The 16,458-nt window shown below is 37.6% G+C and overlaps 3 protein-coding genes across 3 annotated transcripts; 1 reads left to right on the forward strand and 2 right to left on the reverse strand.

Annotated features, from left to right (window-relative positions):
- The first annotated feature begins 3,452 nt into the window (after window positions 1-3,452).
- On the forward strand, window positions 3,453-7,661 carry LOC103950852 (probable serine/threonine-protein kinase PBL3). Its single transcript, XM_009362100.3, has 6 exons — window positions 3,453-3,825; window positions 4,909-5,255; window positions 5,343-5,478; window positions 5,680-5,816; window positions 5,913-6,036; window positions 6,946-7,661. Exons 1-6 carry the CDS (start codon window positions 3,762-3,764, stop codon window positions 7,395-7,397), a joined length of 1,260 nt encoding a protein of 419 aa, XP_009360375.2. The 5' UTR covers window positions 3,453-3,761; the 3' UTR covers window positions 7,398-7,661.
- A 223-nt stretch (window positions 7,662-7,884) lies between these two features.
- LOC125471360 (probable serine/threonine-protein kinase PBL3) lies at window positions 7,885-10,455 on the reverse strand. Its single transcript, XM_048571684.1, has 4 exons — window positions 10,120-10,455; window positions 8,825-9,052; window positions 8,399-8,522; window positions 7,885-8,210 (listed from the first exon to the last, which is right to left on the reverse strand). The coding sequence occupies exons 1-4, from the start codon at window positions 10,453-10,455 to the stop codon at window positions 7,885-7,887; spliced, it is 1,014 nt and encodes a 337-aa protein (XP_048427641.1).
- A 2,790-nt stretch (window positions 10,456-13,245) lies between these two features.
- Window positions 13,246-15,294, reverse strand: LOC108865491. Its single transcript, XM_048571685.1, has 6 exons — window positions 15,112-15,294; window positions 14,630-14,881; window positions 14,195-14,413; window positions 13,982-14,080; window positions 13,811-13,891; window positions 13,246-13,725 (listed from the first exon to the last, which is right to left on the reverse strand). The coding sequence occupies exons 1-6, from the start codon at window positions 15,292-15,294 to the stop codon at window positions 13,246-13,248; spliced, it is 1,314 nt and encodes a 437-aa protein (XP_048427642.1).
- Between the last annotated feature and the right edge of the window lie 1,164 nt (window positions 15,295-16,458).

Consider the following 16,458-nt stretch of genomic DNA (forward strand, 5'->3'; position numbering starts at 1 on the left):
TTACAAGTCTTTTGTCAATAGAACGAACCATTCAGTATGAGATATAAACAATCATGATTGAATTGAGAAAACAATTTCCAAGTGAAATTATGTATCATTACACAATGTCGTTGGCGTCTTTATAACCTTGTTCATCTAATATTGTTTTGAACCCACGCCATCATGTAAGGACTCGACATCTTTCCATGACGGTGGTAAAGGGTAATTTGCGTTCCCCAATATAGTTTGAAAATACTAATATCGTTTGACTTGACCCATGGAGGTGACAGGTGAGGTCAACATTCTTAGACACTAGCAGCGCCATGTGACTTCGTCCCGTTACTTGGATTGTCCGCCAAGGCTACTGTGTCCCGTTGATTGAAGAAGGACTTACTTACAGTCTTACACCGCAAATGTTACCATTGTCATATAACATGCCACGTCAAAACCATTGACACAGCAACTTAACACATTGACAGATGTCCTTGCTGGAAATCAAGGTTGGCATTAGGCAGGTGAGAGGCGGATACGGGTTTCTTTCCTCGTCGACTCCTCTAAGTCCTCTCCCTGTCATTGTCTTTCCAGTTTCCATGATATTTTGCGCCTCCTGCAGTAACAACTGTTCGACAAGTAACATTTATCCTCTTCCTTTCTCTCTTCTTTTTTTTTTTTTTTTTTTTTTTTTTTTTTTTTTTTTTTTTTTTCCTTTCTTATTTGCACACTACAAGTGCATTAAAGTCTTATTTGCACACTACAAGTGCATTAAAGTATAACATGCATACGTAATATTTCAAAATTTTTTTTACCCTTATTCATTGTATACTTTCAATGGAATGCAAAATACACATTTTCTACATTCAAACGTATTATGTGCTTATTATACACGTACTTTCTTAGTTTTCATTTTCAATCTAACTATAACAATAAAGAATTCGGGTAGTTTCGCATATTTTTTTAGAAATACATGTTAAATTCCCAAATTATACGCTTTCCAATTTTTCAAAATTACACGGAATTAACTGATGGAACCATAATAGTAGTAGGTCCAGTGTGAAAAGGGTTAGCGAATGCAAGGAATTTGCAGTCAAGGCATACATCAAATTTGAATTTCAACGCTATCAAATCCTTATATATATATGTGTATATATATGTATGTATTTCTATTTGTCCACGTGATGCTTCCTCTCTATTTATCTATTGATTCTTTGTTAACCAATAGCTTTCACACGACGCATTATTTACATTTCCAAATATACCCCTCAATTATTTCTAAATTGATCGCATATTGGGAAGTTATTGGAGGAGGGTATCAAACTATCAATCCAAAGTGACCAAATGAATATAAAAACAAACAGAGCACCAAAAGTTTTCATTGACCGAATTAAAAAGATAACCACGATGAGTCAACTAACACCATTCTCTTTCACACCTACTTCATAAAAAGAAAATAAAAAGAAATTGCAAGGGTTGTAAAAGCGTTATTAGATTGGATTAAAAATCATACTCTTAACATATATCTGGATGATTATTTATGTTATTTTTATAATAAAAATAACACTCCCATGTGTTGTGGGTTCTATTTTTTATTAGAAAGATAGTATAAATTGTTAATGCTTAAAACTTGCAGGTTAACAAATTAAAATACTAAACCCTTGGTGGGCAGGTATGGAGGGAAATGAAATGGACTAAAAGGTTTGAGTGGTTCACCCCTTAAAACTGAGCTACATGAGCTCGATTCATACATAAACTCTCTCTTATTTCAGTTGTCCGACGCACTACAAGAGTTTGCTACCACTTTATATAGGTTATCAAAAAACCCCTTACCTTGGGTTCTCCCAATTTGGCATTTAATGCGCCACCTTATTAGAATAGCACAGTGACACATTTTCACCTATAAACCAGACATTCGTGAAGTGACATGTGTTTAGTTGAGATGATGCGCCTTTTCAAAGTGATGGGACACTTAGCCTTGGTTATCCAACCCTCTCTTTGAATGCCGTTCCAACCACCTTTACGTCTGATCCTAGGTCTTTGCTACTAATTGTGAGTCCTCGTCACATTGTCTGACGTCTGGGTAGACATGTCCCATAAAGTTGTCAATCTGCTCATGTACCCTTGGCGATTGGAAAACTCTCCGCGTATCCTGGTCGGGCTAAGCTCATAGGCAATCAACTTTAATGCTTGGGAGTATCCTCTAAAGTGCCCAACACTACTATAAAATGAACATATAGTAAGTGTAACATTACTCATATTAAATATTACCCATATTAGATGTGCACTAATTAAGCACAAGTGGATGAAGAAAACTTCGGGTAAAGCGTTGGATCACACAAATATGCAGTAATACTTCTTTTGTGTGAGCAATCACAACAATATTGTGGCCGGTCTACCATATATATTCTCTCTATGATAATGAACACGCCTTTGTTCTTGTTCTTACTTCATTTAAATTGATGAGTGTTGTTATTTTTTATATGTTTTACTTCACTATCAAGTCTCAAAATATAAGGGATTATTGACTCTTACAAACTCGAAAAGAGGATTGAATTAATTAAAGGATGTACACAAACGCAAGCAATTATATATATATATATATATATATATATATATGCACACAATCAGCTCCTCATTAAGATTAATTATTATAATTGTGACAACAATATAGAATAACATTAAAAAAAAATCATATTATCATTCTAACAAGTTATACATTACTAGAATTTGAGGTAAGCTCTTCACAAACTGATAGGGACTACCAGTTATTGTGCGAGATCATATTTTGACTTTAGATAGGGACCAACAGTTATTGTGCGCGACCGTATACTAAGATCCTTGCATCAACCAGTCCTTGTATGTGTTTAACTAATCGATTATATTATGAAGGGAGTGTATAAAATTGAGATTTTGATGGATTTATAATCGAGTTTAATTAATTTGTAGAGATTTCATGTAAAATCGTGATATTCCTTTAAAATCTCATAGGGAGATGTGAGGTTTGTATGTGAATGTTCAAATTATACCATAAAATCTTTCTAATTGAATACACCCGTATTGATAAGGATTGTAATAAACTGTTATTATATCCTTATTAATTATGCGTTGAATTTCAGATTATCACTTTAAATTTTGATTGAATACTCATTGATTTATTAAAAAAAATTAAAATCCCTCGAAATCTCAATTGAATTGACATTAACCAATCATCAATTGACATTATAAAAAATCTAATCAAATGGTTGCCATCTTTGTTGATCAATCTCGGAACCTTTATTCGTGTTACCAATGAAGCATTCATGCACATGACAACGTACGATGGAAGCATACAAGGGTACTTTCGTCATTCAAACTAATGCAATCGATATTTGACAAACTACAAGTCCACAGTACACGGGGTACACAAGGGAATTCACACACGAGCAAAGGTGTAGACGGTAGACCACGTCATTGGCTAACAGCGTGCCTCCACACGTTTGTCGCGTCTCTTAGCCAAAGACGAAGCCAAGACAGACACTCATTCCCCCGCCTCTGCCAATTTCTTCTCAGTTTCCATTTCTCACCTTCGCCGCTCTTTCTCCTTCTTCCTCCCCTCCCAATTTTCTAATTTCATTTTTTTTCCTAGAAATTGAGCTCGATCGAAGAGAACCCAGAAGAAGAACAAGTCAGCTGCAGTTTCTTACACGGATTCAGGTTTTTTTGCCATGGCTTGCTGATTATTTATCTTGTGCTTGTTAAAAGTCGTGAGAAAGTAAAAAGAGAGCGCCTGTGAGCTTTTGGAGTAGCAAATGGGCAACTGTTTCGGTTCTTCTGCTAAAGTTAATACCGCACATAGCTCCTTTGGAACTTCGGGTGAGTTTCAATTGCTTTGCTTTGAAAAAATACCTTAATTTTCATCAGCTGGTCTTGTATTTTGATGGGTATATTTAGTGTCTTCTGAGAGTTTTTATTGGTTTAAAGCAGTAAAATTTTGGTGGGTTTGGTTGGTTTTTATTGAATTAGAGGGTGGTTTTTTTTTTTTTTTTTTTGGATTCTGGGTAGCTTAGTTCATCTCTGGAGCAAATTCTGCTATGTATTGAAACAAGTCTCTGTCTCTGTATTTCTGGAGATTGGTTAATTTATTCTTCTTTTGTTTTCTGTTAGTTATTAATTCTTTGTTTTTGCAATGGATTATTGGTTTTGAATATCATTTAGAAAGATGGAAAAATTTCCGGGGTTTTTCCATTGTTAAGCAGTTCTTTAATCTGCAAAGAAATAGGATATTTTGCCTTTTTGAGGAGAATACAGAACGCGTTGAAGACAGCTTTAGATATTTTTGTCATTATTTGGTGATGCGCAATGTGCTTTTAGTAATCTTTTAGCTGATAACTGTTACAATTTTACTCGGTTTGTTTTTGCCCTGAAATGGGGGCAAACTGTGAAAGTGATTTCAACATTCATTTTGTACTTTACGATAATCACGTGAAGGATGGGCGTTAATGGCACGCTAAGATCTGTAGAATCAAAGACTTTAGTGACAATTGGGGCCTCAGGGGAAAAGTATGGTGGTCCTTTGTACGAAAACAGAGGTTTTTTGTTTTTTCTATGCTCCACAAAATTCCACTTCATCATATACTAGTGATCATTGGAACATCGAGCAAAGATGCTTAATTTAAGGTGTTTTGTGAACCGGGCCAGCTGGTATCTTTCTTTGAGGCCACCTGATCACTCAAAACCCTGTACCTTGATCGACAAGTTTACATCGGTCCTCTTAGAAGTCATTAAAAGAATTTACACAATCGTTTCATTTTGTTCCTCTAAAATTTTGAATCGATTAGTTTGCTTAAGTGTCTTATTACTCTAGTAGATTTGTGCTATATATAACATTTCCTGAGGAATGCTAGTTGGTGTAGGTTTCCAAATTGATTGTTGATTATTGATTACTTGACCTGTCAGGATCAGGGGTTTCCAAAGTTTCCAGCAAAACTAACCCTTCCTCAGTTCCCTCCACTTTGACCGTCCCATCGTATAGTGGAAGGAGCAATGCTTCAAGTCTTCCTACCCCAAGAACTGAAGGTGAAATATTGTCATCTCCAAATTTGAAACCCTTCTCATTCAATGAGCTAAAGACTGCCACCAGAAACTTTCGCCCTGACAGTCTTCTCGGTGAAGGAGGATTTGGTTATGTTTTCAAAGGATGGATTAATGGGAGCACAATGACAGCTTCAAAACCGGGGTCCGGAATGGTTGTTGCTGTCAAGAAGCTCAAACCTGAAGGTTTCCAAGGCCACAAGGAGTGGTTGGTAGGTTTCTTCTTAACAATTTTCTTTATGTGTGTTGTGTTTCAATTCTCATGCTTGGCTTATGTAGTGATAACCAATGAATTTCAGACAGAAGTAAATTATCTTGGTCAACTCCATCATCCAAATCTGGTTAAGCTTATCGGATACTGCTTAGAGGGTGAGAACCGCCTTCTGGTGTATGAGTTTTTGCCAAAAGGAAGCCTAGAGAATCATCTGTTTAGAAGTAAGTGATGTATTCTTCTACCATTAATAGGAAGCATAGTTCCCTTCCCCCTCCTCTCACAATTGTTTTAAGTTATCTGGAAGTTAACTTTTATGCTTATTTTCTTGCAAATAAACAACAGTTGCGTTGGCAATATGAAGAAACTCCTTGGTTTTTGCCTTGAAAACTTTGTAATTTTGATCTTTTACATATGTTTCACAGGAGGGCCGCAACCACTTTCATGGGCAACAAGAATGAAAGTAGCCATAGGTGCTGCAAAGGGGCTCAGTTTTCTTCATGAGGCAGAATCACAAGTCATATATCGTGATTTTAAGGCTTCCAATATTTTACTAGATTCGGTATGTTGAACAAAGAGGAAACTAGCTCATCATGTTTAATAATCTTATCTTTAGATTGGATAAATCATTGACATAAATGTTGCATTGTGGTTCCAGGAATTCAACGCGAAGCTTTCTGATTTTGGCTTGGCTAAGGCTGGTCCCACTGGTGACAGGACTCACGTGTCTACTCAAGTCATGGGTACTCAAGGCTACGCAGCACCCGAATATGTTGCTACAGGTCTGTTTAATGTCTATATGCAGTATTATTGGTGTTTTACTTTTGTTATGTATGACCAATGATTGCTGGCAAATATCCCTGAGTCATAGACTCTTTTTAATAGTACATGCAATGTATCTTGTTTGAGAAAGCTGATATTGTGAGTCTCTAAATATGCTATTACTATGGAATTTAGTACAAAATAAATTTTAACGAAATTTGCATTGAACTATCTCTTTGACGTTGCACCAGATTACCTATAACCGGATTGGTCATCTCTAACCTTTTGATTAGAGGATATCCACCTTGGTGCCAGTTGACTAACTAATAAGAGGTTGTTTCAATACTTTCTCTGAGGTGAAATTAGAGAAGAATGATTCGTTAGACCTATATATAAGTACTAAGTAGTGTGATTTTACATTTGGAGTTTGCTCATCTATTGATTCACAAGGTTGAGAAAGAAAAAGTTAAAGCTTTTGAGTTGCATATGATAATTGAACGGAACAAATTTGATTATTGTAATTATTTGTCATTAAGATTTCCTTAAGGCGGAACTTATGTAAACTGGTCTCTGTAATGCAAAAAAAAATAGTTTTGCACTGGTCAATTATAACCTTTTGAGTTGCCGAAGCGGACTCGAGGTTAATAAAAGATTGGATTTGTGCCGCCATCTCGGCAGGAGGGGTGGCGCGTAGACAGTTCAGGGATAGACGTAGTGTAATCGGAGGGCAGGGACTGAGAATATTCGGTATGAGTTGGTGTTCAGCATAGAGTTACCGCTTCACTAGTTATCTGCATCTGTTCCTTAAATTCATTACATTGTTGTAGCAGATACAATGCAGAGAATCTTAAGTGCTTGAATTCACTATGTTCGCAACACATGATTAATGCTTATGTGGATGTGTAACATGCATTTTCACTGTTTAACAGGTAGATTGACTGCTAAAAGTGACGTCTATAGTTTTGGGGTTGTACTGCTGGAACTACTGTCTGGAAGGCGAGCTGTTGATAAAACGAAAGTTGGTGCGGAGCAGAACCTGGTAGACTGGACAAAACCATATTTGGGTGACAGAAGAAAACTATTTCGGATTATGGACACCAAGTTGGAGGGCCAATATCCCCAGAAAGCAGCTTATACAGCTGCTACCCTTGCTTCACAATGCCTATGCCCCGAATCTAAACTCAGGCCCACAATGTCAGTGGTATTAGCAACGCTGGAACAACTTGAATCCCCAAAGACTGCAGCCAGAAACTCTCAATCAGAAAAGCAGACACTTCCTATTCCTCGGAAGTCGCCAATGCGACAACACCGTTCTCCTCTCAATGTACCACCAAATGCATCCCCATTGGCATCCCAAAGGCAATCTCCACGCGTGCGTTAACAGAGTTTTTCCGTCTGTAAATTACCTGTTTGATCCCATATTATGTTTACAGAGAATTGAGTTTGGGCATGTATTTTTCACAGTTTTGAGTCATTCTGAATAGGTTACCACCGCCTGTAATTCCAGAAGCCATGTAGCTATATTGTATTGGTAATCTGCTTGATGGTAGTTGTGTAAAAAGTTAGCTATCAGTTTAATTCTGCAGAATGACGGATGTTCTTATCCCGTCACAACTGCCGGTGTCAAATCATCCCGGCGCCAATACATGCTATTCTCGCTCTCGTAAATGTTGTATTTTCTGTAATTAGAATTTGCTAATTCATGCAAACAGTTGCCCTGCTTTCATTATATAGTTTTAGTGGACACTTGCGCATTGTAGGATATCATTATGAAGGAAAACAGCTTCCTAGCTTTATGTCTGACATCCATTTCGTGTAGGGAAAATCCTTCTGTAAGGAGGGCATGGTGTAAATGCAGTAACATGGTCTTAAATCCGATTGCTGCTTGTGTTTTCATGCAACTCCTCCAAATCAACCACGACTTCAGTCATCGTTGGTCTGCTCATGGGGTCTGAATCGAGGCATCGGAGAATTAGTTCAGCAAACTTGTGAGCTTTTTCCACCGGGAAGTTATTTCCGAGTCTCTGATCAATCACGCAATGCAGTTGTTGGCGGTTGCTAAGATATGGTTCAGCCCACTTTGTAAGATCACCAGCCATTCCATCCGAATATTTCTTCACGGCGCAGGAGCCTGAGAAGATCTCTAAGAGCACCACGCCGAAGCTGTATACGTCCGTTTTGAGTGTCACATGCCCTGTAAAAATGAAAACCAAATTACCCCTTAGGACAAATGAAATGTCTGGCAGCATGTGCTAGGTGTATAAGATGCCCTTCGCATGTAAGTTGGTCAAAGTGACACCAACTACGTGAAGTGATGAGAGGGACGTTGAATACACCAATTGTATGTACGAATTGTTGTATATTTGGTGGTTGGTTGAGTACCTGTCCCTATGTACTCAGGTGCGATGTAGCCTTTGGTGCCAAGAACCCTTGACATTACGTGGTCCTGGTCATCTTTGGGTCCGTATTTTGCCAGGCCGAAGTCTGATAGCTTGGCATTGAAGTCCTGCAATGTTTATTATCTTCTTAAGGTTAGATTAATTATTGACAAATACAAATGAATAGGACCCTTACGACTTTTGATTACAAATAGAACTCGAGGAACAGTAAATCGACAAACCATATAAACCATGTTTAGTATTCTTTTATTGACATCTTAGTGTTCTCATGATTCACTTAAAATTATATATTGATACGTAACTGGCTCTATTTGTATATATTTTCCACAATTACTAGTTAAAAAGTATGATGACATAGCCTCACATCGTCCAACAGAACATTTGAAGCTTTGAGATCACGATGAATTACTGGCGCCCCACGAGTGTGAAGACAATGCAGAGCCTTGGCCGCGCCGAGTGCTACTTTGGTTCTTCTCCTCCAATCTAACCGTGTCGCATTTTCTGCCATGAGTTGGGCCTCCAAGCTTCCTCCGCTCATGTACTCATAAACCAACATTCTGTGCTCACCTTCGCAGCAGTACCCTATTAGTTTCACTATGTTTGGATGACTTATTTTGCTCATAAATTTCCTCTCATTCTGCACCCACAACATAAATCTCACACACGCAGAAAGATAGATATTGAAAGAAAGAGAGTGCGTGTGTGAAAAAGGGCTAATTAGATTTACACCCTCCATATTTTCGGTGAATTTCAAAAGAGTTACGGGGTTTGAGTTTTCACATGTTGCACCTGATGTTTTGAAATTGTATCAATTTATGTCTTTCTCTAATTTGACCATATGATACTCGGTAAATTGATGATGTTGCAGACGTTAGACATGTTTTTAAGCGGAGTAGGAGCCACACTCACATCAGTGAGACTAAATTGTGTGATTGTTTGTCGATTGAGGAGAAGTTAAAGTTCAATGATGAATTGTTTGGGTGTGCGCAAGTGTGATTTCCATGTCAACTCCTAATTGGATCCCACACTTGTTATGTCAAATCAATTTAAGAAGGATAATGCTAGGGATGTCATCTATTTAAACTATATTTTATTAACCGTATGAAGTGGTTGTTGATGATTAGATTATGACTTAAGTGTTAATTAACGTGCTTATATTTTCCATTGATGACACATTACATGATTTGCAAATATGAACTAAATAATTAGTCTACCTAACATTACTCATTTAAGAATGATCATATACCAAAAGATATAAATTAAAACAATTCAAAACCTCACGGTGTAATATGAGAAAATAAAACCTCGTTGTCAAATTGAAAATTGCTCCAAACCTGAAGGGTGAAATATGTATTTCGCCTTGGGAGAAAATTTTATAACCAAAACCATTCAATTCCTTAATCTTCATTTGAAGATCATCCATACAAAAAATTAATCGAATCTAAGATCATTTAGTCATTCAAATGTATAAAATAAATTAATAGTGTAGATACTAAATACTATATTGGAATTGGAAGACTAAATGGTCTCCAATTGAAATGATTTTTTGTAAGTATGATGTCCAAATGAAGACTAAGAAATTGAGCGGATTTGATTACGAAGTTTCTACTATGAAAATACGTTATTTATAAGTAGGAGAATAAGCTCATTTCCCAAAGAGGAAGTACAAGGATTATTCAAAAATAAAAGAGAAAACAAACTGACCTCCCATTGTTCATCGCCTTGTAGTGCTGTCTTTCTAAGCCTTTTGATAGCAATTGGAAACCCCTCACTTGGTTTTGCAGCAGCTTTCATATTACAATACCTCACGTACCCTTTATAGACATCACCGAATCCGCCTTGCCCGATCAAGTTCTTGCTGCTAAACTTGCGTGTGGAAGCTTTCAAGGCACTGTAACAGAAGCAGTATAGCTTGTAATCTCGCAACACTCCGTCCTTCTTGTTCACTCTCTCCAAATTCCGATCTTTTGGACTCGGAGTAATGGAGTTTGTGGTGGCCCTTGCACTTTTGCTACGGTTTTTTTCTGCACTTAAACGCATCAACAAAAGAAGAAGAGAGCAAAGTTTTGTTGGTTAGCAGAGGAAAAGGAACTGCATGCTTTTGGGATGCATGCATGCAATAACAATACCTATGTGTTTATAGAGACAGATAAATTCCTCTATTGAAGTGATGATCTTCGTTTCTCACGTTTTCTCATGGACCCAGAAACATAAAATTAACCGAAGGATACAGAAAATTTATACAAACTACCCAAAAAATGAGATATTAGTAAGTACCTTGACCTTGTAAGGAAGTTGAGGAAACAGTTGGAGCTTTCTCTCGAACTGTTTTATTAGTTTTCTTGGGTAGAGAAATTTTCAACCCAACGTCTCCTTAATTACCCAAAAGAAAGAAAAAAAAAATTTTAATTTTAGAAACATTTTGACTATAAATATTCAACTTCAGATCATTAAAAAAAAAACACAGAAATTAACACTGTGAGTGCAAACCAATGGGATGAGGTTTAGGAATGACAACTGATGAGTCTGTCTCTCGACGGTGTTTCCTCAAGCAGTTTCCCATGAGACCCGCTGATGATGATTACGTACGCTAGAAGAACCAGAACCAAAGACACGAATTGACTGTACTTATAAAAGTGTGTGAGAGGAAGCTGATGAGAGAAAGAGAGAGATTAAGGAGGTAATTAAATTAAGTAGAAGGATAAATAAAACACGATTAGTATTATTAATACAACCTAGTAAAAGATGATTAATCAGGTGATGTGGGCTAGGTGGACAAATACATGTCCAGAGTTTCAGGAAGAAGCATCTGTGGTCGATTATTTCAAGAAATCTTTTCTCTTGTCACAACTGTAAAAGCTGGGAGATGAATAAAAATATAATATGTGCAGATGGTAGTTCTATGCCTCTAACAAACAGCTTATTAGTTTGAGATAGATATTGATCTTAACTTCCAAAGGTATTGGTTGGTGGACTTAGTGGATTATTAAATTCTTCTGAAATTATAGCTGGAAGAGGTGGTCTGGTCGCAACTTCGCAGGGTCAGATTGGAGGGAAAAGACGCAAACCAAACGGTTCTAATAAATTAGTAGAAGGCGATGAAGATTATAATAGAGTTAATCCAACTTCAGCTGTCTCAAATTTTTCCTTTTCTAATCCTGTAAGCCGGATATGGTTCCCCATCGTTCGTGGTTCTGAACTATTGAAAAATTTTAACAATTTCTAAAGCAAATGAGAATATGAAGTGTGAGCCATTGGGAGTGAACCATACAAAACTTTCGAAATTCATCATTTGTTATTAGGCGGCATATATAGATGTTCTTACGATTCTACGGACAACAGGTCGTTTATTTACTTTTAAAATTAGCATATGGAGTAAATATATACATCTTGGTTATGGTGAAAATGTTATGTTTATGCCGAGAAGCAGGGTATAAACTGTCATGAGAGATGGAAAGAAGCAAATAGACACATGTATATCTAAGGCCTCCTTTGGAGTTTAAACACAAAACAAAAGAAATTAAGAAGAAAAAGTATTATATATATGGTTCATTGGGCTACTAAGCCAGAAGAGTGATGGAAAAGATTTTAGGGAAATTGCTGTGAATTTATAAGAAAACTAACCTTTTTCCAAACAAGAGAAACAATATAGCATGTTAATGATCTCGAGAAGATGAGAACAGTAAGTAGAATACAGAGAGAATGCTAATAATGAACCCAAAACCCTATGCTGCCATGCATACGCTAATAATCAATTAGAGAATTGATATTTGTTGCAGAGAGTCAATAACATTGACTTAAAACCAGGGTTGGTATACTTAATTAGGTACTGTAGTAATCAAATCCTAGCCATCACCTCCGGTAATTTGTGTTGAGATATGATCAAATGACACCCGGAGTTCCCCCAAACACTTCAGTAGAGACGGTGCAATCCTTCAAAGAATTTATGTATCGATCCTAATGAAGTATTCGGGGGAACTGTAGGGGACACCTGATTCCAGATGTATGTGCACAGTAGCATAATTTACCACGTACTACATACTGTTTATGATTGCTTGGGTACTTAATTATGAAATGCAAGCCATGCATGCTAGCTATATATATAATATCACTAGTACAAAAAACACTTTGCGCAACGCAGGTCCTTCGTCGCGCAAAGTCAAAAAACGTCGCTCAAAGTAAAAAAACGTCGCGCACAAACCGTCGCGGCAAGGCAGTGACAGAAGGCTTTGCGCGACGCAAGTAACCCCATCGTCGCGCAAAGACAGTTTGCGCGACGTATTTTGCGCGACTCAACATCCGTCGCGCAAGTTTCTTTGCACGACGCATGTAAAGGCTTCGTTGCGCAAAGTGTCTTTGCGCGACGTATTTTGTGCGACTCAACCTACGTCACCCAAGATCCTTGCGCGACGTATTTTGCGCGACTCAACCTACGTCACTCAGGATCTTGCGCGACGTATTTTGCGCGACCCAACCTACGTCACTCAAGATCCTTGCGCGACGTAGACTATAGTCGCTCAAAGTGTCTTTGCGCAACGCATGTTCCCAAGTTGCGCAAAGATACTTTGCGCGACGCAGTCTACGTCACGCAAAGATACTTTGCGCAACTTGGGAACATGCTTTGCACAACGTATTGTATGTCGCGCAAAGTGGAAATTTGGTTTTGGTAAAAAATATTACTTTCTTAATTTTTAATAATATTGTAATTAAATTCTAAATAATAATTAATTAACCAAAGAAAAGTATTTAATTATACAATATATGAAAATGTACATACAAGATGTCCAAATAAAAAAGAAAAAACTACAAGTAATCTTCTAGGTGAAGTGGCTACTGGGTATCGACAGGGTGAAGTGGCTCGGAGGTTGAAGGTGTAGCAAGATCAGGTATTGGTAGTGAGATTTGGAGGCCGGTCATCTGTATGGCTCGTATAAGATCTCTCATCTGTCCGTCATAAGTATGCAGCTGCTCGCCCTGGGCCCTTATCTGCTCCTTCATCTGCTCACCCTGGGCCCTCATCTGCTCGCCCTGGACCTCAAGTTGACCCTTTAGGGTTATCACTTCCTCCTTCAATGAATCGACCTCTGTGGTGTTTGATCTGGAAGAAGAGGCACCAGTCTCACGAAGTCGTGCTTTCCCCATGCACCGAACAACCTTGCCGTGACGACGACCGAAGTTCTGATCTAGGACATCAGTCAAAATCTGAAAACCTGCATCATCAGGTACTGTGACATCCTCAATTGGGGTCTCCGGGGGAAGTTGCGATGTTGCTTCTTGGAGAACAGTAGTGCTCTTTTCCACCATAAGAGCCTGTAATAATAAAGAAAAAACATATATATAAATAATATTTGAAAGATTCATACATATAAGAATAATAACAATTACATATACTTACATGAAGCTGCCCAGCGGTCTCATCTCCAGGTCGAACGTAAACGTCCTCGAACATGTCGATCTCTGGGAACTTAGAACCCTCCTGAAGAAAGAAAAAAAAACATTAAGAAAATTTTATTAATCAATAATAATAAATAAATTGTATAAAATTTCTAAATTAATATACTTTTACCTGACGTCGTGTCTGAAGCCTATATGAAAAGGGCTTCGAACCAGAATGGTGGAGAAGTGTCTTTGACTCCCGAGCTATCTTGCCAGCAACAGATTTCTTCTGTTAAACACACAATATACATGTTAATGCAACTATTTGAAATAAATTAATAAAAAAAGATTTAAAAAATAACTAAAACAATAATAAATTATTATTCAAATATTATGTACATACCACAAATTTTGGGTCCGTAAAATGTTTGCAAAGCCATTCCCAATCCTCTGGCCGGTCCTTCAACTCGCTTGGGCAACCATGTAGGCGAGCAATCTCCGGAGTATCCCATAGCTTAAAATGCGTGTGAAGATAGTTCTTCCAATGTTTGTACCGGATTGCTAAGGTCTCATCTAAGTAGGCCTTGACCTCGGGAAATATATCATCAAGATCGAAAATTACCTACGAATATGAAAAACAATAAAATAATAGTAAGAAATATAATAGATCAAAATGAATTAAATAACGAGATACAAGAGTTGGATGATTTAATTTCATTACTAGATTCGATACATACCTAAGTAATCCAGTGAGTCAAAATGAATATACAGAACATCAAGAAGAACAATATTTTTATGCAGAACCAAGTAGTTAAAGGTTAAAAATTAATATACTAACCGACAACTTGTCTCGCACCAAATCCTTCGTCCAATCTGGAATTTCTGCCCATTTCTCCCACTGCATAGGACAAATTTGTTTAATAACAACACCACAGCTACTAGCGATGATGCTATGTTGTTGAGCTGTAGCCGCTCCACGATGTACTGGGTCATACTCAATCTTGATCTTGGAGCCAGTCAAACGTACACTCTGTGCCGGCTTCAGCATTCGACTAGGCCCCCTAGTTTTTTTTTTAACTGGCCAAAAATACTTAAATGGTGAAAACCCAAAGCTTAAATTTTCACAAAAAATTCAACATAACTTCCCCTAATAGTATAGCATTTCCCAAAATGATAATATAGCATTTCACAATCCAACATAACTTCCCCTAATAGTATAGCATTTCACAATCCAACAAATTTTTAGCATCATAAAAATAATAATTTTAAAATGAAAAAAAAAAATACAACGTAGTCATCAAGAATTAGAAAAAAAACTACCTGGATGGGAGGCCTCACCCTCGACTCTGGATGCTGCGGAAGTGTGATCAGAAGGGTCCGGCTCACGACGACGTCGGTGAGGTCGTCGTGCACTGAGCGGGTGAATGGATACTGATGACGTCGATGAGACAGGCACCTGGGGCCCCATAGGAGTAGCCTCAGTAAGGGGTGTAGGAGGCGCATTGGTCACGCTCCGACGACGAGTGATCAAATGCAACATCTATACACTTAATTTGCGTCGGCTTCGAGTTTGGCGTCACTGCCTTGCGAACGAGAGGGAGAAAGATGAGTCTTAAAAATCAAATTCGGATTCAATATATGGGAAAGAGGGAAAGAGGGAAAGAGGGAAAGAAAAAGGGAAAAAGGGAAGAAGGAAAGAGGTTTATACGGGAGGGAAAGAGGGAAAAAAAGAGGGAAAATCAAGTGGTCTATTAATTATATTAAGTGGTCTATTAGATTAAGAGGGAAAGAGGGAAAGAGGGAAAGAGGGAAAGAAAAAGGGAAAAATGGAAGAAGGGCTCACACAATCATCCAAGTGGTGACAAATGCTTCATGTCCGGTTACATGTTGAAGGACTCCTTTTTGTGTTTAATCAGAAGCGTACAAACACATTGTTCCATGTTGAAGGACTGCTTGAGAAATCTTCTTCAACCTGAGAGAAGCAGAAGAAGAGTGCCACCCGTCCCATTCCTACGCAAATTCCATCTGAATATCGAAAGTTGTCAGCAAGATTCTATCACCTATGCAAATATCTCCATCATCATCACATTCAAATCAACTTTAGTTAATTGGATTAACTTTAATAATTGTAATAGGAAGTAATGATTATGTCCAAGTAATGAAGGAAAAGAAGAAATTCAACCCAATATCCCTACACGGTCCACCCACCACACGGCAAGCCTTCCTCCGCCCCAATTTCTCAACAAAATTTAAGTAGATATTCAACATGTGAGAATGTGAAGGTAAAAGAGAGAAATTTTGTAAGAGCTTATAAGAGGTTGGACTACTCCTCACATTGCTAATTGATTTTATGAATAAGCGGTAGAGTGTAAGAGCTTATAAGTTTCTCTTATCCAAATTGATAGGTGTAGAGCTTATAAGTTTCTCTTATCCAAATTGGACTACTCCTCACATTGCTAATCTAATATTTTCATGGGATACGCATTGTACGAAACTAGTTTCAACGATCCAACCGTCAAACTTGTTTGTATATGCTTTGAGATCGTATACGCCAAAAATTATAATAAACAAACGTGTAGAGATCAAACAACGGGACAAACCATTTCGACGGCTATAAATGAAAAATCACGATTTAACGGTTATATTAACTCCGATTTTGATGATTTT

Source organism: the organism of the source record quoted next, unplaced genomic scaffold (genome assembly GCF_019419815.1).
Source record: "Pyrus x bretschneideri cultivar Hongxiangsu unplaced genomic scaffold, Pyrus_bretschneideri_v1 Contig6, whole genome shotgun sequence".
NCBI lineage: Eukaryota > Viridiplantae > Streptophyta > Magnoliopsida > Rosales > Rosaceae > Pyrus > Pyrus x bretschneideri.